Below are 25,139 nucleotides of genomic sequence, written 5' to 3'. Positions count from 1 at the left end.
TTTTGATGGTGTGGGCGTGTGGCACCGAATGGAGATAAGCGTCTCGACAGACGTTATAATATTTGAACAATGATGACAAAAACTGTTTTCTCTGTCGTGTCCGTGTGTCGAAAATTGTTATGCGCTTATTTTTTTATTTGATTTTGTGCGTGGCATAGATTTGCTATGCGCAGAGGACGCTTAAACAGTGCGCAATTGCACAGGTGAGCACCTTAGAGGGAGCGTTGCTCGCACGGCTGCGCTAGCATCACAGCTAACGTTAGCCATGTTGCTACCTCTCTGCTTGGGGAGGACGTATACTTATGTGATGTATGTCGTGACAGTATGTGACGTATGTCGTGACAGTATGTGACGTATGTCGTGACAGTATGTGACGTGTGTAAGAAGGTGCACTTGCTGTCTGTGAGAGGGAGACACAGGAAAGAGTGAGAAGAGCCTGTCGTGTAATGCCAGCAGCTAAAAGCAACTGCGTGAGAATTCACAGACCTGTGGATGTGTTGAAGGTGTGCTGGAAAATGCGGAACGGAAATTACGGAGCAGCAGAAAAGTGGAATGTATTATTTAAATCGGTGCGTTGGAAAACACGGACCGGAGTTTTTTTTTAAACTGGATCTGGATCGGCATTTTCCCATGCCTTGCCGATACGCAATTTTTGGCAAATATCGGCAGCCGATCCGATCCAAATATCGGATCGGGACATCCCTACTTTGGATCACACAATTATCTGTGGAGGACAGAAAAGAGTCGGAATGTGCAAAAATACTGTTGAGACTTTGCCAGAAAACATCTAAAAAAAAAACTTCCAGTATCAGCAGGCATTGTCAGGGGTGTCCAAACTTTTTCCACCGAGGGTCGCATACTGAAAAGTCAAAGTATGCGGGGGCCATATTGATATTTTTTATTTAAAAAAATGCTATAAACAGATATTGTGTCAGCTTTGCACAATAGGTGACTAAGTATATTATTATTAATTATTAGTTAAAACATTTAATCTTTTTCTCATTGCATAACGATTTATTTTCTTTTTTTGCTTACATTTTGACTATTGTTTTTTACCCCCCATTGAAAAATAAAATAATAATACCATATTTGTCGGACTATAAGTCGCAGTTTTTTTCATAGTCGTGACTTATACTCAGGAGCGACTTATGTGTGAAATGATTAACACATTAGCGTAAAATATCAAATAATATTATTTATCTCATTCACGTAAGAGACTAGACGTATATCAACCAATAAAAATTTGGCGGGGGCGGGTCATGGCAGAAGTGCATTGTGTTAAAAAAAAAAGATGCTACCTGCTACTACTTCCGTACCTATGAAAATTGATCATTTCAGCATTGGCGGTAACTTATAAAAACTGAGAAGGGCTGAACTAAAATGGCACCGGAAAGGAAATAATATACTGCAGGTTACAAGCTGGACGTAGTGAAATATTATTATTTCATTTCATTTACTATTCTTTATTTATTTTAAATAGCCTTTCAAATGTCTATTCTTGGTGTTGGCTTTTATCAAATACATTTCCCCAAAAAATGCGACTTATACTCCGGAGCGACTTATATATGTTTTTTTCCTTCTTTATTATGCATTTTCGGCTGGTGCGACTTATACTCCGGAGCGACTAATAGTCCGAAAAAATACGGTAATAATAATAATATGATTGTGTAACTGCATAACCTAGTCTGTCCAAAATTCTGCCTGTACAAAAATATTAATGTTCAGTTACACATTTAACAGGGGTTATTATTGTTAATTAATTCATAAGTGAGAAAAGTTATTTTATTTTTTAATTAACTAACTAACTAAACTTTGCTAATATTTGAAGTAGGCTTTATTTTTATTTTGAGAGGTTCTTTATTACTATTATTTTTTTTTTTGTATTTATTTTGGTTTTGTAAGTGTTTATTTACATACCATAATTGTTTCCAAACCACTAGCTGCGGAAGCTAGCGCTCCAATCCGCTAAGCGGACTCAATAACTCCACGGTGAATTTATCGAGGAATTTGGGAAAAAAAACAACTTTGTTTGCAGTGACGAATGAAGAATCTATACGTGTAAAATGGTAAATGGGTTATACTTCGAGATGTCCGATAATGGCTTTTTTGTCGATATCAGATATTCCGATATTGTCCAACTCTTAATTACCGATTCCGATATCAACCGATACCGATATAAATGAACACATTATTATGCCTAATTTTGTTGTGATGCCCCGCTGGATGCATTAAACAATGTAACAAGGTTTCCCAAAATAAATCAACTCAAGTTATGGAAAAAAAAATGCCAACATGGCACTGCCATATTTATTATTGAAGTCACAAAGTGCATTATTTTTTTTAACATGCCTCAAAACAGCAGCTTGGAATTTGGGACATGCTCTCCCTGAGAGAGCATGAGGAGGTTGAGGTGGGCGGGGTGTAGCTGGGGGTGTATATTGTAGCGTCCCGGAAGAGTTAGTGCTGCAAGGGGTTCTGGGTATTTGTTCTGTTGTCTTTATTTTGTGTTACAGTGCGGATGTTCTCCCGAAATGTGTTTGTCATTCTTGTTTGGTGTAGGTTCACAGTGTGGCACATATTTGCAACAGTGTGAAAGTTGTTTATACGGCCACCCTCAGTGTGACCTGTATGGCTGTTGACCAAGTATGCCTGGCATTCACTTGTGTGTGTGAAAAGCCGTAGATATTATGTGACTGGGCCGGCACGCAAAGGCAGTGCCTTTAAGGTTTATTGTGAAGTGAATTACATTTATATAGCGCTTCTCCCTACGTCCGTGTACACAGCGGCGTTTTAAAATGTCATACATTTTACTTTTTGAAACCGATACCGATAATTTGGAAACCGATACCGATCATTTCCGATATTGCATTTTAAAGCATTAATCGGCCGATATTATCGGACATCTCTAGTTATACTTGTATAGCGCTTTTCTACCTTTAAGGTACCCAAAGCGCTTTGACACTATTTCCACATTCACCCATTCACACACACATTCACACACTGATGGCGGGAGCTGCCATGCAAGGCGCTAACCACCACCCATCAGGAGCAAGGGTGAGGTGTCTTGCTCAAGGACACAATGGACGTGACTAGGGTGGTAGAAGGTGGGGATTGAACCAGGAACCCTCAGGTTGCTGGCACAGCCACTCTCCCAACCGCGCCACGCAGTCCCGCCGTGTAGTAACGCTACGGAAGCCTAGAAGACGGAATGGCACTTGTACTTCCGGTTCAAAGCTTTAAACAGCAGGAAACACTAGTTTGAGAGCTTCTAACATTTTAGAACAGGGGTGTCTAAACTTTTAGCACTAATGGCTGCATACTGAAAAGTCAAGTAGTTTTTTTTTTGTTATATATATATATATATATATATATATATATATATATATAGATAAAATATGCTAAAAACATATTATATATATTTAAAAAACATACTGTCTTTAAATAGGTGACTAAGAATATTATCAATTATTTGTGGATAAATGTTCGCTTTTTCTCATTACAGGCCTATTTTTTTACTGTTTTTTTTTGTTTTTTTTAGATAGATATGTTATTATTTGAAAACACAACTGTTTGAATTTTAGCAGACACGTTAGGTAAATTTACACAAAGTATCGGACCGGTATCGCCAATACCAGCCTGAATTTTACTGGGTATCGGATGGGAAAGAAATTAATGAGCAGTTTAATCTTGTAGCCTCGTTCCCCATCTCGACTGCTTCCGCCTCATCCACACATTCCCATTTCCAGCTCTGGCTTCTCCTTGGCACTAAGCACGCCAGGCATGATATATATCATTATTCATTATTAGTTGGAACATTTTAGTTTTTTCTCATTACAAACAGTTTTTTTTTGTACTTTATTCTTACATTTTTACTGTTGTGTTATTTGCATGTAAGAATTTAATATAAATAATAACAATATTATAATTGTGTAACTGCATAACCTAGTATGTCAAAAATTCTGCCTGTATGAAATGTTCTGATCAAAAATAAAATGTCAGAATAATTGTATCTAAGTTATCGCAAAACTTTGTGTTTCAATGAGTTCCCGGCGAGCAGACAAAAGCTGTCTTTGATCCTACCAAGCAAAAGGCTTGTAAAACTCCACTGTGTACGATGGGATGAGACAGGAGGAGTTCGGTTTCTTTTATGTATTGTAATCCACAGGAAGATTTTGTCTTGACACGAGATCTACAAAGCGGAGAGGAAGCAGGACCTGACGCAAGCTCCAGGCACCTTTTCTTTTACGACCTTTTCTTTGAACTGTTTTGTAATCAAAGGCGATGGCTGTTTACCACCCTCCTCCCTTAGAAACAGCTGTTGCCATGTAATCAGGGCTAGTCCAAATAAAAGAGGAGGCGTACAATCTTCTGTCAGAGCGTGGGACGACACTGTACAAGGTGTCTACGCGTTTCTCCTCAATTGAGCTAAATTGAATTAGTCTCTGTTTAATTCCTTGCTTCTTGTCTTGTTTAATAGATGTCATCAGTGTTTGAACCTGACATAAATGAATAAAAGTCGGAATACCGTGCTACAGTCGGCGTGAGAGTGACACGCCATTTCTCTTGGCAAAAAGACCTTTCCAACCCAGGAAAGCGTGTCCACATTGAAAATGTCAAGTGCATTGAAAGGCAGCCAGAAAAAGAACCAGCACAGTTGACGGCTGCCCTTTGAGCTTCCACAGGAAACAGAATGTTTTGAAAGCAGCCTGGCATAAATTGACCCTCCTTGCATTGCTTTTGGCATCTGAAAAGTACAAAAATGTTGGCTGGTTTGGCTTTATGTCCAACGCTCATGCAAGGTTTACACAAGTCAACATGTCTGAAAGGGAGCAGGAAGAAGCCCAGCTCATATCATACATTTCTTCACTTCCTGTCTTCAATATTTAGCACGCACAAAAGTGACCCTGAACCAACAGTTGCCAAGTGCGGGGTTATATTTAGCCAGTATTCAGTACATGGAGTCGGATTTCTACGTGCACACGACCTCCATTGTGTACAGAGTAGTGATGTGCAGATCGATACTGGAATATCGATACCAGAGCTTTATTGCTCTAATATCCATTCTCAAATCAAAATATCGATAATTTCGATACTTCTTTTCAGGGGTGTCCATAATTTTTCCACCAAGTCATATTGATATTTTTTTATAAAATAAAAAATAAAATGCTAAAAACAGATATTGTGTCAGCTTTGTATTATACAGTAGGTGACTAAATATACTATTATTAATTATTATTAATTATTAGTGAGAACATGTTAGTTTTTTCTCATTACAAACCAATTTTTTGTACATTTTTCTTACATTTTTACTGTTGTTTTATTTGCATGTAAGAATTGAATACAAATGATAATAATAATATGATTGTGTAACTGCATAACTTAGTGTGTCAAAAATTCTGCCTGTATGAAAATATTAATGTTAAGACTAATTTAACAGTGTTTATTATTGTTGTTGCATTTTTTCAAATTAATTACTTCATATGACAGTTTCTTTTTTTTTTTTTTTTAATTAATTAACTAGCTAAACTTTGTTTATATTTTAAGTATATTTTATTTTATTTTGAGAGCTTCTATTAGTTTATCAGGGGTGTCTAAAAAATGTTTATTTAAAAAAATGCTAAAAACAGATATGTATGTTTAAAGGCAAAACTTTGTGTTATTGGTGACTAAATATATCATTATTAATTATTAGTTTCAACATTTTAGTTATTTCTCATTACAAACCGATTGTTTTGGACATTTTTCTTACGTTTTTACTGTTGTTTTATTTGCATGTAAGAGTTGAATACAAATGATAATAATAATATGATTGTGTAACTGCATAACTTAGTGTGTCAAACATTCTGCCTGAATGAAAATGTTAATGTTCAGACCAATATAACAGTGTTTATTATTGTTGTTGTATTTTTCCAATTAGTTACTTCATAAGACAGTATTTTTTTTATTTTTTTATTAATGAACTAGTTAAACTTTGATTATATTTTAAGTATATTTTATTTTTATTAAAAAAAAATACTAAGATATTAAGTATGTTTAAAGACAAAACTTTGTGTTATTGGTGACTAAATATGTGATTATTCATTATCATTTAGAAAATGTTATGTTTTTCTCATTACAAACCGATTTCTTTGTACTTTTTTCTTACATTTTTACTGTTGTTTTATTTGCATGTAAGAATTTAATATAAATGATAATAATTATATGATTGTGTAACTGCATAACTTAGTGCGTCAAAAATGCTGCCTGAATTAAAATATCAATGTTCAGACTAATTTAAGAGTGTTTGATATTGTTGTTGTATTTTTTGTAATTAGCTACTTCATAAGACAGTATTGTTTTTATTTTTTTTATTAATGAACTAGTTAAACTTTGATTATATTTTAAGTATATTTTATTTTTATTTTGAGGGCTTCTAATATTTTAGATCAGGGGTGTATAAACTTTTTTTATTAAAAAAAAAAAAAATACTAAAACAGATATAATGTATGTTTAAAGACTAAACTTTGTGTTATTGGTGACTAAATATATCATTATTCATTATTAGTTAGAACATTTTAGTTTTTTCTCATTACAAACCAATTTTTAAAAACTTTTTTCTTACATTTTTACTGTTGTTTTATTTGCATGTAAGAATTGAATATAAATGATAATAATAATATGATTGCGTAACTGCATAACCTAGCGTGTCAAAAATTCTGCCTGTATGAAAATATTAAAGTTAAGACTAATTTAACAGTGTTTACTATTGTTGTTGTATTTTTTCAAGTTAATTACTTCATAAGACAGTATTATTTTATTTTTTTAAATTAATTAACTAGCTAAACTTTGTTTATATTTTAAGTATATTTTATTTTATTTTGAGAGCTTCTAATATTTTAGATCAGGGGTGTCTAAACTTTTTTTATTTAAAAAAAAATGCTAAAAACAGATATTAAGTATGTTTAAATACAAAACTTTGTGTTATTGGTGATTAAATATATCATTATTCATTATTAGTTGGAACATTTTAGTTTTTTCTCATTACAAACTATTTTTTTTAACTTTTTTCTTACATTTTTACTGTTGTTTTATTTGCATGTAAGAATTGAATATAAATAACAATATTGTAAGTGTGTATAACTGCGTAACTGGATAACCTAGCATGTTATTCTGCCTGTATGAAAATCTAAATGTTCAGTTATATATTTAACTGTGTATATTATTGTTGTTGTATTTTTTTCAAATTAATTGCTTCATAAGACAGTATTTTTTTTATTTTTTTATTAATGAACTAGTTAAACTTTGATTATATTTTAAGTATATTTTATTTTTATTTTGAGGGATTCTAATATTTAATTGTTCTATTTGCATGTAAGAATTGAATATAAATAATAATATTATGATTGTGTAACTGCATAACATAGTATGTCAAAAATTCTGCCTGTATGAAAATATTAATGTTCAGTAATATATAGTATATTTATTATTGTTGTTCTATTTTTCAAATTAACTACTTCATAAGACAGTATTATTATTATTATTTTCTTAATTAACTAGCTAAACGTTGTTTATATTTTAAGTATATTTAATTTTTAGTTTGAGAGCTTCTAATATTTTAGATCAGGGGTGTCTACATTTTTTTATTTAAAAAAAAAAGCTAAAAACAGATATAATGTATGTTTAAAGCCAAAACTTTGTGTTGGAGACCAAATATATCATTATTAATTATTAGTAAGAACATTTGAGTTTTTTCTAATTACAAACCAATTTTTTTGTACTTTTTTTCTTACATTTTTACTGTTGTTTTATTTGCATGTGAGAACTGAATATAAATGATAACAATATCATAATTGCGTAACTACATACCTTAGTGTGTCAAAAATTCTGCCTGAATGAAAATATTAATGTTCAGTTATATATTTAACAGTGTTTATTATTATTGTTCTATTTTTTCTAATTAGTTACTTCATTAGACAGTATTATTTTTTATTTTTTTAATTAACTAGCTAAACTTTGTTTATATTTTAAGTATATTTTATTTTTGAGAGCTTCTAATATTTTAGATCAGGTGTCTAAATTTTTTATTTATAAAAAAGATTGCTAAAACCAAATATAATGTATGTTTAAAAACAAAACTTTGTGTTATTGGTGACTAAATATATCATTATTAATTATTAGTTAAAACATTTAATTGCTTCAGAAGACAGTATTTTTATTTTATTTAATTAATTACCTAGCTAAACTTTGTTTATATTTGAAATACATTTTATTTTCATTTTGAGAGCTTCTAATATTTTAGATCAGGGGTGTCTAAACCTTTTTTTATTTAACAAATATCAAGATATTAAGTATGTTTAAAGACAAAACTTTGTGTTATTGGTGATTAAATATATAATTATTCATTATATATACTTTATTTTTTTCTCATTACAAACCGATTTTTTGTACTTTTTTTCTTCCATTTTTATGTATGTTCTCACATGTTTTATTTGCATGTAAGAATTTAATAAATGATACTAATAATATGATTGCGTAACTGCATAACCTAGTATGTCAAAAATTCTGCCTGTATGAAAATATTAATATTCAGTTACATATTTAACTGTGTTTATTATTGTTGTTGTAGTTTTTCAAATTAATTACTAACTAGCTACAATTTGTTTATATTTTAAGTATATTATTTTTATTTTGAGAGCTTTAGGGGTGTCTAAACTTAATGTATGTCTAAAGACAAAACTGTGTGTTATTGGTGACTAAATATATTATTATTAATTATTAGTTTGAACATTTCAACTTTTTCTCATTACATTCTGATTTTTTTCTCTCCTTTTTTTATTATTTGAAAACACACAACTTTTAAAATTAAAGTGGACACATTGGGTGTTTTTGCACAAAGTATTGGTATCCGATAGTTATCGCCGATACCAGCCTGAACTTTCCTGGGAAAGAAAATGAGTGGTATGGCACATCACTAGTACAGTCCAATAAATAATGGAACATGAATAAATTGCAGTCATGTTGCAGGTGTGTCACTGACCTCAAACTGGCCAAGGACGTGTGCCAAGGCAGGTGAGGCCATGCAGCTGTCCTCCAGCAGGTGGATGCTCCTGTCGTGGTGGCCCATGTAGGTGGTCCACACCAGCATGTCTGCCTTCCTGCTCAGGAAGATGTCTGCGATCTTCTGGGTCTCCTCCCTGAAGTCAATCAGCAAGTGCAGTGCAATAATTCACATTCTGTACAGTACGACACAGGTGTCCAACTCAAGGCCCAGGGGCCAAATCTGGCTCGCTACTTCATTTCATGTGGCCCACTGCGTCAATTTATGTGTTACGCCGCATTATTTTATTCTGCATTATTTTATTTGTTATGCCGCATTATTTTATTTGTTATGCTACATTATTTTATTTGTTATGCTGCATTATTTTATGTGTTATGCTACATTATTTTATTCCTTATGCTGCATTATTTCATGTGTTATGCAGCTTTATTTTGTGTTATTCTGCTTTTTTAATGTGTTATGCCGCAATATTTTATGTGTTATGCTGCATTATTTTGTGTTGTGCCTCATTTTTTATGTTATTCCGCATTATTTTATGTGTTATACAGCATTAGTTTATTTGTTATGCCGCAACATTTTATGTGTTATGCAGCTTTATTTTGTGAGTTATGCTGCAATATTTTATTTGTTATTCCGCAACATTTGATGTGTTATGCCACATTATTTTTATGTGTTGTGCTGCATTATTTTATGTGTTGTGCCTCATTATTTTTGTGTTATGCTACATTATTTTATGTGTTGTGCTTAATTTTTTATGTTATTCCGCATTATTTTATGTGTTATGCCGAACGTTTATTTGTTATTCCGCAACATTTTATGTGTTATGCTGCAATATTTTATTTGTTATTCCGCAACATTTTATGTGTTATGCCACATTATTTTATGTGTTGTGCTGCATTATTTTATGTGTTGTGCTGCATTATTGTATGTGTTGTGCTGCATTATTTTATGTGTTGTGCTGCCTTATGTTATGTGTTGTGCTGCATTATGTTATGAGTTGTGCTGCATTATGTTATGTGTTGTGATGCATTATGTTATGTGTTGTGATGCATTATGTTATGTGTTGTGCTGCATTATGTTATGTGTTGTGCTGCTTTATTTTATTAGTTATGCCGCAACATTTTATGTGTTAGGCGGGATTGTTTTATGTGTTATGCCTCATTTTTTTTTATTACATATTGCATTATTTTATGTGTTATGCTTCATTATTTTATTACATATCACATTATTTTATGTGGTATGCCTTATTATTTTGTGTTATGCTGCATTATTTGTGTTGTGCCTAATTTTTTATGTTATTCCGCATTATTTTATGTGTTATGCTACATTACTTTATTTCTTATGCTGCATTATTTTATGTGTTATGCAGCTTTATTTTGTGTTATTCTGCTTTTTTAATGTGTTATGCCGCAATATTTTATGTGTTATGCTGCATTACTTTGTGTTGTGCCTCATTTCTTATGTTATTCCGCATTATTATGTGTTATACAGCATTAGTTTATTTGTTATTCCGCAACATTTTATGTGTTATGCAGCTTTATTTTATGTGTTATGTTGCAATATTTTATTTGTTATTCCGCAACATTTGATGTGTTATGCTACATTATTTTATGTGTTGTGCTTAATTTTTTATGTTATTCCGCATTATTTTATGTGTTACGCCGAACGTTTATTTGTTATTCCGCAACATTTTATGTTATGCCACATTATTTTATGTGTTGTGCCGCATTATTTTATGTGTTGTGCTGCATTATTTTATGTTGTTGTGCTGCATTATTTTATGTGTTGTGCTGCATTATTGTATGTGTTGTGCTGCATTATTTTATGTGTTGTGCTGCATTATGTTATGTGTTGTGCTGCATTATTTTATGTGTTATGTTGCATTATTTTATGTGTTATGCCGCAACATTTTATGTGTTAGGCTGCATTATTTTATGTGTTATGCCTCTTTTTTTTTTATTACATATTGCATTATTTCATGTGTTATGCTTCATTATTTTATTACATATCGCATTATTTTATGTGGTATGCCTTATTATTTTTGTCTTATGCTGCATTATTTGTGTTGTGCCTAATTTTTGATGTTATTCCGCATTATTTTATGTGTTATGCTACATTACTTTATTTCTTACGCTGCATTATTTTATGTGTTATGCAGCTTTATTTTGTGTTATTCTGCTTTTTTAATGTGTTATGCCGCAATATTTTATGTGTTATGCTGCATTATTTTGTGTTGTGCCTCATTTTTTATGTTATTCCGCATTATTTTATGTGTTATACAGCATTAGTTTATTTGTTATGCCGCAACATTTTATGTGTTATGCAGCTTTATTTTATGTGTTATGCTGCAATATTTTATTTGTTAATCCGCAACATTTGATGTGTTATGCCACATTATTTTATGTGTTGTGCTGCATTATTTTATGTGTTGTGCCTCATTATTTTTTGTGTTATGCTACATTATTTTATGTGTTGTGCTTAATTTTTCATGTTATTCCGCATTATTTTATGTGTTATGCCGAACGTTTATTTCTTATTCCGCAACATTTTATGTGTTATGCTGCAATATTTTTTTTGTTATTCCGCAACATTTTATGTGTTATGCCACATTATTTTATGTGTTGTGCTGCATTATTTTATGTTGTTGTGCTGCATTATTTTATGTGTTGTGCTGCATTATTGTATGTGTTGTGCTGCATTATTTTATGTGTTGTGCTGCATTATGTTATGTGTTGTGCTGCATTATGTTATGTGTTGTGCTGCATTATGTTATGTGTTCTGCTGCATTATGTTGTGTTGTGCTGCATTATTTTATGTGTTATGCCGCAACATTTTATGTTTTAGGCTGCATTATTTTATGTGTTATGCCTCATTTTTTTTAAATTACACATTGCATTATTTTATGTGTTATGCCTCATTATTTTATTACATATCGCATTATTTTATGTGGTATGCCTCATTATTTTAGTGTTATGCTGCATTATTTTGTGTTGTGCCTCATTTTTTATGTTATTCCGCAACATTTGATGTGTTATGCCACATTATTTTATGTGTTGTGCTGCATTATTTTATGTGTTGTGCCTCATTATTTTTTGTGTTATGCTACATTATTTTATGTGTTGTGCTTAATTTTTTATGTTATTCCGCATTATTTTATGTGTTATGCCGAACTTTAATTTGTTATTCCGCAACATTTTATGTGTTATGCCACATTATTGTATGTGTTGTGCTGCATTATTTTATGTGTTGTGCTGCATTATTTTATGTGTTGTGCTGTGTTGTGCTGCATTATTTTATGTTGTTGTGCTGCATTATTTTATGTTGTTGTGCTGCATTATTGTATGTGTTGTGCTGCATTATTGTATGTGTTGTGCCGCATTATGTTATGTGTTGTGCCGCATTATGTTATGTGTTGTGCTGCATTATGTTATGTGTTGTGCTGCATTATGTTATGTGTTGTGCTGCATTATTTTATGTGTTATGTTGCATTATTTTATTAGTAATGCCGCAACATTTTATGTGTTAGGCTGCATTATTTTATGTTATGCCTCTTTTTTTTTTTATTACATATTGCATTATTTTATGTGTTATGCCTCATTATCTTATTACATATCGCATTATTTTATGTGGTATGCCTCATTATTTTTGTGTTATGCAGCATTAGTTTATTTGTTATGCCGCAACATTTTATGTGTTATGCAGCTTTATTTGATGTGTTATGCTGCAATATTTTATTTGTTATTCCGCAACATTTGATGTGTTATGCCACATTATTTTATGTGTTGTGCTGCATTATTTTATGTGTTGTGCCTCATTATTTTTTGTGTTATGCTACATTATTTTATGTGTTATGCTACATTATTTTATGTGTTGTGCTTAATTTTTTATGTTATTCCGCATTATTTTATGTGTTATGCCAAACGTTTGTTATTCCGCAACATTTTATGTGTTATGCTGCAAGATTTTATTTGTTATTCCGCAACATTTTATGTGTTATGCTGCAATATTTTGTTATTCCGCAACATTTTATGTGTTATGCCACATTATTTTATGTGTCGTGCTGCATTATTTTATGTGTTGTGCTGCATTATTTTATGTTGTTGTGCTGCATTATTTTATGTGTTGTGCTGCATTATGTTATGTGTTGTGCTGCATTATGTTATGTGTTGTGCTGCATTATTTTATGTGTTGTGTTGCATTATTTTATGTGTTATGTCGCAACATTTTATGTTTTAGGCTGCATTATTTTATGTGTTATGCCTCATTTTTTTTTATTACATATTGCATTATTTTATGTGTTATGCTTCATTATTTTATTCCATATCGCATTATTTTATGTGGTATGCCTCATTATTTTTGTGTTATGCTGCATTATTTGTGTTGTGCCTCATTTTCTATGTTATTCCGCATTATTTTATGTGTTATGCCGCATTAGTTTATATGTTATGCCACAACATTTTATGTGTCAAGCAGTTTTATTTTATGTTATGCTTCAATATTTTATTTGTTATCCCGCAACATTTTATGTGTTATGCCACATTATTTTATGTGTTATGCCAAATGTTTTTATGTTGCCCACAAAGTTATTTATGTGGCCTGCATAAAAAAAAAAAAAAAAGGATGAAAATAATAAAGCGGCGCCAAATGTTATGTTACAGCCTTATTCCAAAATGGAGTCAATTTATTTTTGGCCTCAAAATTCTATACACAATTCCCTATAATGACAAGGTTTTTTCCAAAACATTTTGCAAATATATCTAAAATAAAAACAACTAAAAGATTACATTTACATCGGTATTTACAGCCGTTGCTCAACACTTTGTTGATGCACCTTTGGCAGCAATTCCAGCCTCAAGTCTTTTTGAATACCACACCTATCTTTGGGCAGTTTCGCCCATTCCTCTCAAGCAAGTTGGATTCATGCATTCATCTTAGCCTAGTCAGGGCTGTGAATACTTTTGGAATCCACCGTATACATTCACTGTTACATGATGTTTGACACACACATGATGTATGTTAATGTCTCACCACCGCCGGGTTCGCTCGTCCAGCTCGGCGAGCATTCCGCAGTGCAGGAGGTAAACATCAGGCAGCTCATTGAGAATCTCACGGAGTCTTCCCTCGTCCAACACGGGCTCTCCGTCGTCCCCCACCGCGGCGCCGACCGCTTCCCGAAAATCCTGTGTCACGAGGCGAGCTTTTAATGAAGGCACAATTCCCTCGTCTGTGTTTTCATGGCGGCACTCCAGCAAGATTGCATCTCTAATTATTTGCATCAAGGCCTAAGTTGTAATAATGGTAGTATTACCAACAATAATGAGAGAGGTAAAGAACTTACTTCCTGGAGACGCCTGAGGGCGTTGACATGTCTGTGAACAGAGAAGCCTACTATCAATACAACAGAAAGGATTTCTTCATGACGACTTTCAAGGGAGCTTACAGTCTCTCAGTGTCCAGCAGCTCCTTGGCGATGTAAAAAGCTTGACTTCGCCCGTCTGCCTGTGGAGGAGCACCACAATCAAGTACCTTTCGGAGTTTAAACAGTTTGTTACGCACAATGTTTGGCCGCATGACAACAATATATAATATACAACAACTGGGGCAAAATGTTCATCTAAAATCTATTAACGTGTGTGTGTGTATATATATATATATACATATATATATACACACACACGTATATACATGTGTGTGTGCATATATATATATATATATATGTGTGTATATATATATATATATATATATATATGCACACTGTATACATGTGTGTATACTTTATACTATATATATATATATATATATATATATATATATATATATATATATATATATATATATATATATATATGTGTGTGTATATATATATATATATATATATATATATATATATATATATATATATGCACACTGTATACATGTGTGTATACTTTATACTATATATATATATATATATATATATATATATATATATATACATACAGTATATATATATGCGCCCTGAGATTGTGAGTTTCAAACCCCGGCCGAGTCATACCAAAGACCATACTTGCCAACCTTGAGACCTCCGATTTCGGGAGGTGGGGGGAGGGGGTGGGTGTGGGCGTGGTCGGGGTGGGACGGGGGCGTGGCTAAAAGGGGAGGAGTATATTTACAGCTAGAATTCACCAAGTCAAGTATTTCATATATATATATATATATATATATATATATATATATATATATATATATAAGAAATACTTGACGTTCAGTGAATTCTAGCGATATATATATATACAGTATATATATAACCAGAGGTGGGTAGAGTAGCCAGAAATTGTACTCAAGTAAGAGTACTGTTACTTTAGAGATGTATTACTCAAGTAAAAGTAAGGAGTAGTCACCCAAATATTTACTTGAGTAAAAGTAAAAAGTATGTTGTGAAAAAACTACTCAAGTACTGAGTAACTGATGAGTAACATATACACACACACACACACACACACACACACACACACACACACACACACACACACACACACACACACACACACATATATATATATATATATATATATATATACACACACACATATATATATACACATATATATATATATATACACATATATATATATATATATATATATATATACATACATTGATATATACAGTATATAATTTATATTTATTTATTTTGCCGTTTTTGTTTACATGTTAAAGGTGTTTTAATGAATATACATGCATGTTTAACACATATAGATTCCTTTATTTCATGAAAACAAGAATATAAGTTGGTGTATTACCTGATTGTGATGACTTGCATTGATTGTAATCAGACAGTAGTGCTGGTAACGTCCACGTTTTCAAATGGAGGAGAAAAAAAGTTCCTCCTTTCTGTCTAATACCACATGAAAGTGGTTGGTTTTTGGCTTCTTATTCGTCCAGCTTCCATATTCGTTTTTATACACTTTACAAGAAATACATTGGCGGCAAACTCCGTAGCTTGCTAGCTTGTTTGCGCTGGCTTTCGGAGACTCTTATTTTGAAAGCGCAGGCGCGATGGAGCGGCACTTTTATTGTGAAGACAGGAACTGTGCAGTCAGTCTTTAGGCTTTTGACGGGATGTACGGTTGAAACAAAAAAGGGTATTTTTTCCTTCACACTTTTGATTGATTGATTGGAACTTTTATTATTAGATTGCACAGTACAGTACATATTCCGTACAATTGACCACTAAATGGTAACACCCCAATAAGTTTTTCAACTTGTTTAAGTCAGGTCATGTGACCACCTGGCTCTGTTTGATTGGTGACTGCATCTGATTGGTGGAACGGAGTGAACGTCACCAATGACTGTATTTGTTGAAACACTATAGAGGTCTGTCTGACAGACCAAAACAAACAAAGCGTGCATTAACAGATCGATAAAAATTAGTAGCGAGTAGCGAGCTGAATGTAGATAAAAGTAGCGGAGTAAAAGTAGCGTTTCTTCTCTATAAATATACTCAAGTAAAAGTAAAAGTATGTTGCATTAAAACTACTCTTAGAAGTACAATTTATCCCAAAAGTTACTCAAGTAGATGTAACGGAGTAAATGTAGCGCGTTACTACCCACCTCTGTATGTATATATATATATATATATATATATATATATATATATATATATATATATATATATATATATATATATATATATATATATATATATATAAAATAAATACTTGAATTTCAGTGTTCATTTATTTACATATATATACACACACATATGCACTAGATGGCAGTAATGTCCTGTTTAAGAGTTTCACAACATTGCTGTTTACGGCAGACGAACTGCTTTACGGTATACAAAAAAGTGACCACTGTTGTTGTGGGTTGTTGCCGCGCTGGGAGGACGTTAATGAAACTGCCGAACAATAAACCCACATAAGAAACCAAGAACTCGCCCTCCATCATTCTATAGTTATAACGTGATTGGGCAGGTATGCTTTTTTATATTGTGGAGGACCTGAGTCCGCCTGAATTTCGGGAGATTTTCGGGAGAAAATTTGTCCCGGGAGGTTTTCGGGAGAGGCGCTGAATTTCGGGAGTCTCCCGGAAAATCCGGGAGGGTTGGCAAGTATGCCAAAGACTATAAAAATGGGAGCCATTACCTCCCTGCTTGGCACTCAGCATCAAGGGTTGGAATTGGGGGTTAAATCACCAAAAATGATTCCCGGGCGTGGCCACCGCTGCCGCTCACTGCTCCCCTCACCTCCCAGGGGGTGAACAAGAGGATGGGTCAAAGGCAGAGGACATATTTCACCACACCTAGTGTGTGCGTGACAATCATTGGTACTTTAACTTTATATTGACGTACATTGGATTGCTTTTAGCATCTTTAATGTACAAACATATCAAAGAGCCCCCCCTCCCCCATCACTAAATATGTGACCGTGGCTCGAAAACAATTAAGGACCGCCCTGATTTAAGATGTCAATTTGTATGACAAATTATGTGGATTAATACAATCCTTTCATTAGTCTGCCGACATATGTATTTATAGGAGTATTGTGGTTTTCTTGCCATGTAGTTGATGTCCCTAGATTCTGAGGAAACATGACAGATAAATAAATCTTGTGTGTCCTAATGTACCTACCTGTCTGTCATAGTGGCTGTTGGTGCCCACGTCTTCGTCCTCTGAGGTTGGTCCACCATCTTCCTGGCCTGTAGTGGCTCCACTGATGGCACTAACTGGGCGGCTTGGAGGAACAGCGGCCACCGCACACACTTTGTAGGCTTCAGTATAGGCGCTGCAGAGAGGAGGAGGGGGAAAAACAAGCCTGATTAAAGCGCGGCCTGGGAGACACTCCTTTTTTTTTTTATTGGCCTGCAATTCATTTAGAAATAAAATTAAACCAACATGAAAAAAAACAACCAAAAATAGAACAAAAAAATGCTGAAATGGCCAACAGAATCAACACAGCCATTCATAAACAAGCATTTGGTGAGAGAGGCAAGGAAAAACTCCCTCGAGGGACGAAACCTTAAACAGAACCTGGGCTCTGTGGGACTGCCCTCGGTCTTGACTGCATGGGTCAACATAGAGTGACATTACATAAGGTATGGTGTCCAAACAGCTCCATTTGTCTTTCATCTGACATCACATGGACAAAGATGAGACCTTATGGAGGAAAGTTCTGTGGTCAGATGAAACAAAAATTTTGCAGTTTGGCCACAATACCCAGCAATATGTTTGGAGGAGAAAAGGTGAGGCCTTTAATCCCAGGAGCACCATTCCTACCGTCAAGCATGGTGGTGGTAGTATTATGCTCTGGGCCTGTTTTGCTGCCAATGGAACTGCTGCTTTACAGAGAGTAAATGGGACAAGGAAAAAGGAGGATTACCTCCAAATTCTTCAGGACAAGCTAAAATCATCAGCCCGGAGGTTGGGTCTTGGGCACAGTTGGGTTGTTCCAACAGGACAATGACCCCAAATACACGTCAAAAGTGGTAAAGGAATGGCTAAATCAGGCTAGAATGAAGGTTTTAGAATGGCCTTCCCAAAAGTCCTGACTTAAACGTGTGGACAATGCTGAAGAAACAAGTCCATGTCAGAAAACCAACACATTTAGCTGAACTGCACCAATTTTGTCAAGAGGAGTGGTCAAAAATTCAAGCAGAAGCTACCAAAAGTGCCTTATTGCAGGTAAACTTGCCAAGGGACATGTAAGCAAATATTAACATTGCTGTATGTATACTTTTGACCCAGCACATTTGCTCACATTTGGAGGTAGTTCTCCTTTTTCATTGTCCCATTTACTCTCTGTAAAGCACCAGTTCCATTGGCAGCAAAACAGGTCCAGAGCATAATACTACCACCACCATGCTTGACGGTAGGCATAGTGTTTCTGGGATTAAAGGCCTCACTTTTTCTCCTCCAAACATATTGCTGGGTATTGTGGCCAAACAGCTCAATTTATGTTACATGGACAAAGATAAGACCTTCTGGAGGAAAGTTCTGTGGTCAGATGAAACAAAAATTGAGCACAATACCCAGCAATATGTTTGGAGTAGAAAAGGAACACCAAATCTACCGTCAAGCATGGTGGTGGTAGTATTATGCTCTGGGCCTGTTTTGCTGCCAATGGAACTGGTGCTTTACAGAGAGTAAATGGGACAATGGAAAAGGAGGATTACCTCCAAATTCTTGCCTCGAAAGAAAATAATGTTTGCCTTGGTGCCCTAAAATATGAGCCCTCCTTTAAGGCAACACTTGCCTTGACCTTAAAAAGTAAAAATTCGAAATATATATATAAATATATATATATATATATATATATTTTTCCATTGGCAGCAAAACAGGTCCAGAGCATAATACTACCTCCACCATGCTTGACGGTAGGTCTGGTGTTCCTGGGATTAAAGGCCTCACCTTTTCTCCTCCAAACATATTGCTGGGTATTGTGGCCAAACAGCTCCATTTTTGTTTCATCTGACATCCCATGGACAAAGACAAGACCTTCTGGAGGAAAAAATAAGGTCACATTGTCATAATAAATTCATAAATGAAGCATACTTGTGACCAACAAGTATGTGCTCCAATCACTCTATCACAAAAAAATAAGAAATGTAGAAATTATTGGAAACTCAAGACATCCATGACATGATGTTCTTTACAAGTGTATGTCAACTTTTGACCACGACTCTATAACATTTTTAAAAAGCCTTTTTTTTTTACAAAATATTCATGTAGCCCCACACCCTTTTGTCTTTTTAGTACGCTGCACTATCTGCCCAAAAGGCCTCCTCACATCGTGCCCATTGAAGTGTCCTGCGGGCGTACGTGACGCCAGCACGCCCGAGCTTCTAATTTGCCGCTAAATCAGTTTCATTAGCCGCCCGAGTCCACGTTGAAATATTCCTACAGTAAACATTGCAGCAGCCAGTGAAAGACTGCAGCTTTAGGAGGACCGATAAAGTCACCCCAGGTGGGCCTGCTGGGACTTTAGGTCTCAACATATGTGCTGATTGGCCTGAAGTGGAGACTGTATGCAAATAGGAACGTCTCTACTTTATGGCCCTGATCCGAGCACGAGTTGACTGAACCCTGCTGACATGCAAACGAGTCACACACCAACCACATATGTTATATGTTCTGTACACCGCCCTCATTAGAGCAGCAGGGAGCATTACTGACATTTTCTCAAAGATAAACCCGCGATGCACACGATCCTTTATAATGCTGACTCTGCACATGTAGGAAAAACACTGTAATACAAGCTTTAAAGGGGAACTGGACTTTTTCTGGGGAATTTTGCCTATCGTTCACAATCGTTATGAGAGACAAGAAGACAGATGTTGTAGATTCCTAATGAAGCCTTTAGCTTGACGCTCCTCTACTTTCTCATGGCTCCGCTTGCTTCGGCTACAACAAACAAACTCCAGACGCTCCTCTTCGTTTTGTATCGTTTACTTGTCACTTAATTATTCAAAAACGTAAAACAATAACGATGTGGGGCAAAATAAAGAGAGTTTGTTACAGTAGGTGTTAGAAAAAGCAAGACTAAGAAAAAGTAAGAGTGAGAAAAAGTAAGAGTGAGGTCAAAAAACTGTGTGGCTCAATTCCCCCGCACCTGACTGTTATTACCCATAATGCACTCTCAGGCCCGGCCCTAACCAATCTGGCGCCCTAGGCAAGATTTTAGGTGGCGCCCCCCCACATCGGCAGTGAAGTGTATATACTCACAAGAAACCGAATAGCTTTGTCTTTGACCTTTTTTTTTTTACTTACAACTATACCTAATATACAAAGGGGTGGAAAAGTGACTATTACCTGCAGGGCAAACATAGCTAACCAGAAGGCAATAACAATGTAAACAAAAAACACCTGCTTAAAAGATCTAATACAAATGTCCCTGAAAAATGTAAGGTGGGAGTACTGTAATTACCTAACGTTACATTATTATTTTCCATAACAATTTAGCCCCCTCAACAATATTAACCCGACGTTAAAACAGAACTAGCTATTTATTGATTAGCAATTGCCGAATCATGTGACATTAGCTTAATGCTAAAAAGCCGGGTTACTATCACATTCTGTAACAGACAAATAATTTCATGTTCGGCTCACCTACCTGCTACCTCTGTCTTTTCTCGTTTCTCCTCCTCTTCTTTTCTCTTTTTTCTTCCCTGGGCACCTGACAGTTTTGGCCGTTTTGACATCTTGTGTTGATTTTTTGATGTGGTGACGTCCAAAAAGAGTCATGATACGGGAAGGGAGGGGGCGCACCGTGCGGGGGGAGGGGGGGGGGGCGTAATGTTGTAACAAATAATATTTCTATTAAATAGGCTTTACTTTGCATTTTAATTAACGTGGGATTATTTTTTGTATTTAGAAATAATAGTACCAACTTTTTTTTTTTCTTTTTTTTTCTCCAACATTTGTGGCACTGGCGTGGCGCCCCCTGATGGACGGCGCCCTTAGCATTTGCCTATACGGCCTATGCCACGGGCCGGCCCTGTGCACTCTGTCCAAAAACCAACCAACCACACAGATCCTTCCGCCATACATTCAATCAAACAGTTACGTCATCAAATTTAGACAAATGTAATAATTACAAATAAAGTGTACCTTATAATTATTCTAAGCATGCAAATATATACATTTTCGTATTATGCAAATAAAGTAAATAGTCCCATTTTGGCTGAATAAACATAAAGCACCTTCCATAAAAAGGTAAATTAACTTAAACAGCATTTAGGCTCCTACAGATGTATTGGTTTTAATGCATTCTAACTCATGAATAAACGTTAGGGGGTGTAACGGTACGTGTATTTGTGTTGAACCGTTTCGGTACGGGGGTTCCGGTTCGGTTCGGAGGTGTACCGAACGAGTTTCCACACGGACATATTAAGTAGCGTAACGCACGTTTTGTAAACAATGCACACCGAGGCACAACACACGGCATGTTAGCAGCTAACGGGCTAGGATAGACTGACCATACGTCCTCTTTTCACCGGACATGTCCTCTTTTGCGGAGCTGTTAGGGCGGAGTTTCTTAAATGCCTCAAATGTCCGGCATTTTGAGTTAGATTTTTTTTGGTTTTACTTTTTTTTAAATCGTTTTTAATCATATTTATTTTTATATTGGTTTTATATTTATTTGTTGTTTTTATTCAGTCATTGGTGGAGCTAAGGATAATATTTGAATATTGTTTTTAGTATTGTTATTAATATTGTTTTTAATATTGTTGTGCAGCACTTTGGAAACATTTTTGTTGTTTAAATGTGCTATATAAATAAAGTGGATTGGATTAGATTAGGGTTGGGTGCATTTTCAATGTACGTTCAGGGTTAAGAAGGGGTTAAAAACAAAACAAATTGTGCGCGCAGCAGCATTGGTGAGGGAGGGGCAGAGACAGAGAGAGAGAGAGAGTTATGATAAACGCGCATGCGTCGCAAGGCTCTGCTTTTTATCCATAGATTTATCACATTTAATTTTGTGTGAATGTGAGTGTGAATGATGTCTGTCTATCTGTGTTGGCCCTGCGATGAGGTGGCGACTTGTCCAGGGTGTACCCCGCCTTCCCCCCGCTACCCCGAAGGGAATAAGCGGTAGAAAATGGATGGATGGAATTTTTTATTATCTATAGCAGGGGTGTCAAAAGTGTGCCCCGGAGGCCATTTGCGCCCCACAGCTAATGTTTTAAAGCAGTGGTCCCCAACCACAGGGCCGCGGCCCGGTACCGGTCTGTGGATTGATTGGTACCGGGCCGCACAAGAAATAATTTTTTTTTTTTTTTTTTTTTTTTTTTGATTAAATCAACATAAAAAACACAAGATACACTTACAATTAGTGCACCAACCCCCAAAAAATCCCTCCCCCATTTACACTCATTCACACAAAAGGGTTGTTTCTTTCTGTTATTAATATTGTGGTTCCTACATTATATATCAATATATATCAATATAGTCTGCAGGGATACAGTCCGTAAGCACACATGATTGTATATTTTTATGACTACAAAATTAAAATAAAATAGAATAAAAAAATAAAAAAATAAAACACCCCCCCCCCCCCCCCCCACACACACGAACACACACACACACACACACCGGTCCGTGGGACTAATTTTCAAGCGTCGACCGGTCCGCAGTTACAAAAAGGATGGGGACCACTGCACACTCTAAAAATACTATTCAAATAAACAAAAACATAACAAAAGTGAAATAAAAAAGCTTAAAGGTGAAATGTAATTTAGAAAAAGTTGTATAGTTGACTAATAAAACAAAGCTGTTTTTTTTTCTTTCAAACTGGCATTGCTCAAAACATAATATTGAATCAAAATCAATGTTATTATGAATTATTGACCTATCCAAGGTTCCCATTACTTCACATCAAATATTCCACTAAGAAAAATATTTTTGGTGGAAGATTTTGCAAATTTGGTGAATAAATAACCCAAAAATTTACATTTTGTTGTTTTCTTACTGTACTGAAAATGAACCGAACCGTAACCTCTAAACCGAGGTACAGTATGTACCAAATCAAAATGTTTGTGTACCGTTACACCCCTAATAAACATAAATAAACATTAGCTTCCAGTGGAGGTCCTCCATCCAGCCCATAAAACCCTCTAAATAAGCATTCAAACACCAGTAACAATACTCCCTTTATATTTCGTAACCTGAATATTAACCAAGTATTTTTAGATATATGGTTAGTATAAATATCTACGGCTTTTCACACACACACAAGTGAATGCAAGGCATATTTGGTCAACAGGTCACACTGAGGGTGGCCGTATAAACAACTTTAACACTGTTACAAATATGCGCCACACTGTGAACCCACACCAAACAAGAATGACAAACACATTTCGGGAGAACATCCGCACCGTAACACAACATAAACACAACAGAACAAATACCCAGAACCCCTTGCAGCACTAACTCTTCCGGGACGCTACAATATACACCCCCCGTTACCCCCCACCTCAACCTCCTCATGCTCTCTCAGGGAGAGCATGTCCCATATTCCAAGCTGCTGTTTTGAGGCATGTTAAAAAAAATAATGCACTTTGTGACTTCAATAATAAATATGGCAGTGCCATGTTGGCACTTTTTTCCATAACTTGAGTTGATTTATTTTGGAAAACCTTGTTACATTGTTTAATGCATCCAGTGGGGCATCACAACAAAATTAGGCATAATAATGTGTTAATTCCATGACTGTATATATCGGTATCGGTAGAGTTGGACAATATCGGAATATCGGCAAAAAAGCCATTATCAAACATTTCTAGTTATGATAGTTTGCAGTGAGCAGTAATCAGTGATGTTGTTGAAAGAAAAAACAAGTTGTGATGCGTTTTTGCTTAAAATGATCAAAATATGTAAATATTAAATGCTGTTATGAAAGTTATTACATTACAGCTTGTATATAAAACATTGATGGAGGTTTTTGCATGTTCTTTAGAGCGCTTTATCGGTGGAATAGAGTGACTTTTTAAATCGCATTTATTTACTCGGAAATACAAACTATTCATTCTTATTCTGCTTGCTCTTCATGACTGAGGCTGTCTGCTCCACTGCCAGCATCAAAGTACACCACTTGTTTCCAAAGCAGCTGCTAAATTGCTCTTTTCAGGCTATTAAACACCTAAACTACACTAATGATTCTCTCCTACCTTAAAGCTCAAACAATGTACACAAAGACATCTTGCGCGCAACGAAGCACGTTGATTTAGGGATGAGACAGTGTCAAACTCCTTAGGGCCGCTTAAAACAGGATATACATATACATACATATATACATATATATATATATATATATATATACATATATTAGAGATGCGCGGATAGGCAATTATTTCATCCGCAACCGCATCACAAAAGTCGTCAACCATCCGCATCCACCCGAACCAACATTTTATCAAAACCGCACCCGCCCGTTGTTATATATCTAATATAGACGATGCAAGGCATTAGTGAGGTTATAAAGCTTTTGCCTGTTAAAGAAAGGAGACTGATCCAATGCAGCAGAGACATTCAATGCGTGCCACGCTGTTACGGCCCAGACGCACACCAGTGTGCAATCATCTGGGAGCCGCGCTGAGCGCACCTCCAAGCGCGCTCGCGCGC

The 25,139-nt window shown here is 34.9% G+C and overlaps 1 protein-coding gene across 1 annotated transcript in view; it reads right to left on the bottom strand.

Annotated features, from left to right (window-relative positions):
- Positions 1-25,139, bottom strand: part of fgd5b (FYVE, RhoGEF and PH domain containing 5b) — a 96,047-nt gene that overhangs the window by 37,180 nt on the left and 33,728 nt on the right. Inside the window, exons 5-9 of the mRNA XM_072912857.1 lie at positions 17,652-17,805; positions 14,478-14,536; positions 14,376-14,406; positions 14,066-14,217; positions 9,017-9,173 (exon numbers count right to left, since the gene is read on the bottom strand). Coding sequence (XP_072768958.1) covers positions 9,017-9,173; positions 14,066-14,217; positions 14,376-14,406; positions 14,478-14,536; positions 17,652-17,805 — 553 coding nt within the window. The remainder of the gene's footprint in view (positions 1-9,016; positions 9,174-14,065; positions 14,218-14,375; positions 14,407-14,477; positions 14,537-17,651; positions 17,806-25,139) is intronic.

This window comes from Nerophis lumbriciformis, linkage group LG03 (assembly GCF_033978685.3).
Source record: "Nerophis lumbriciformis linkage group LG03, RoL_Nlum_v2.1, whole genome shotgun sequence".
In the NCBI taxonomy this organism is placed as follows: domain Eukaryota; kingdom Metazoa; phylum Chordata; class Actinopteri; order Syngnathiformes; family Syngnathidae; genus Nerophis; species Nerophis lumbriciformis.
This window is presented reverse-complemented; position numbering and strand designations above follow the sequence as displayed.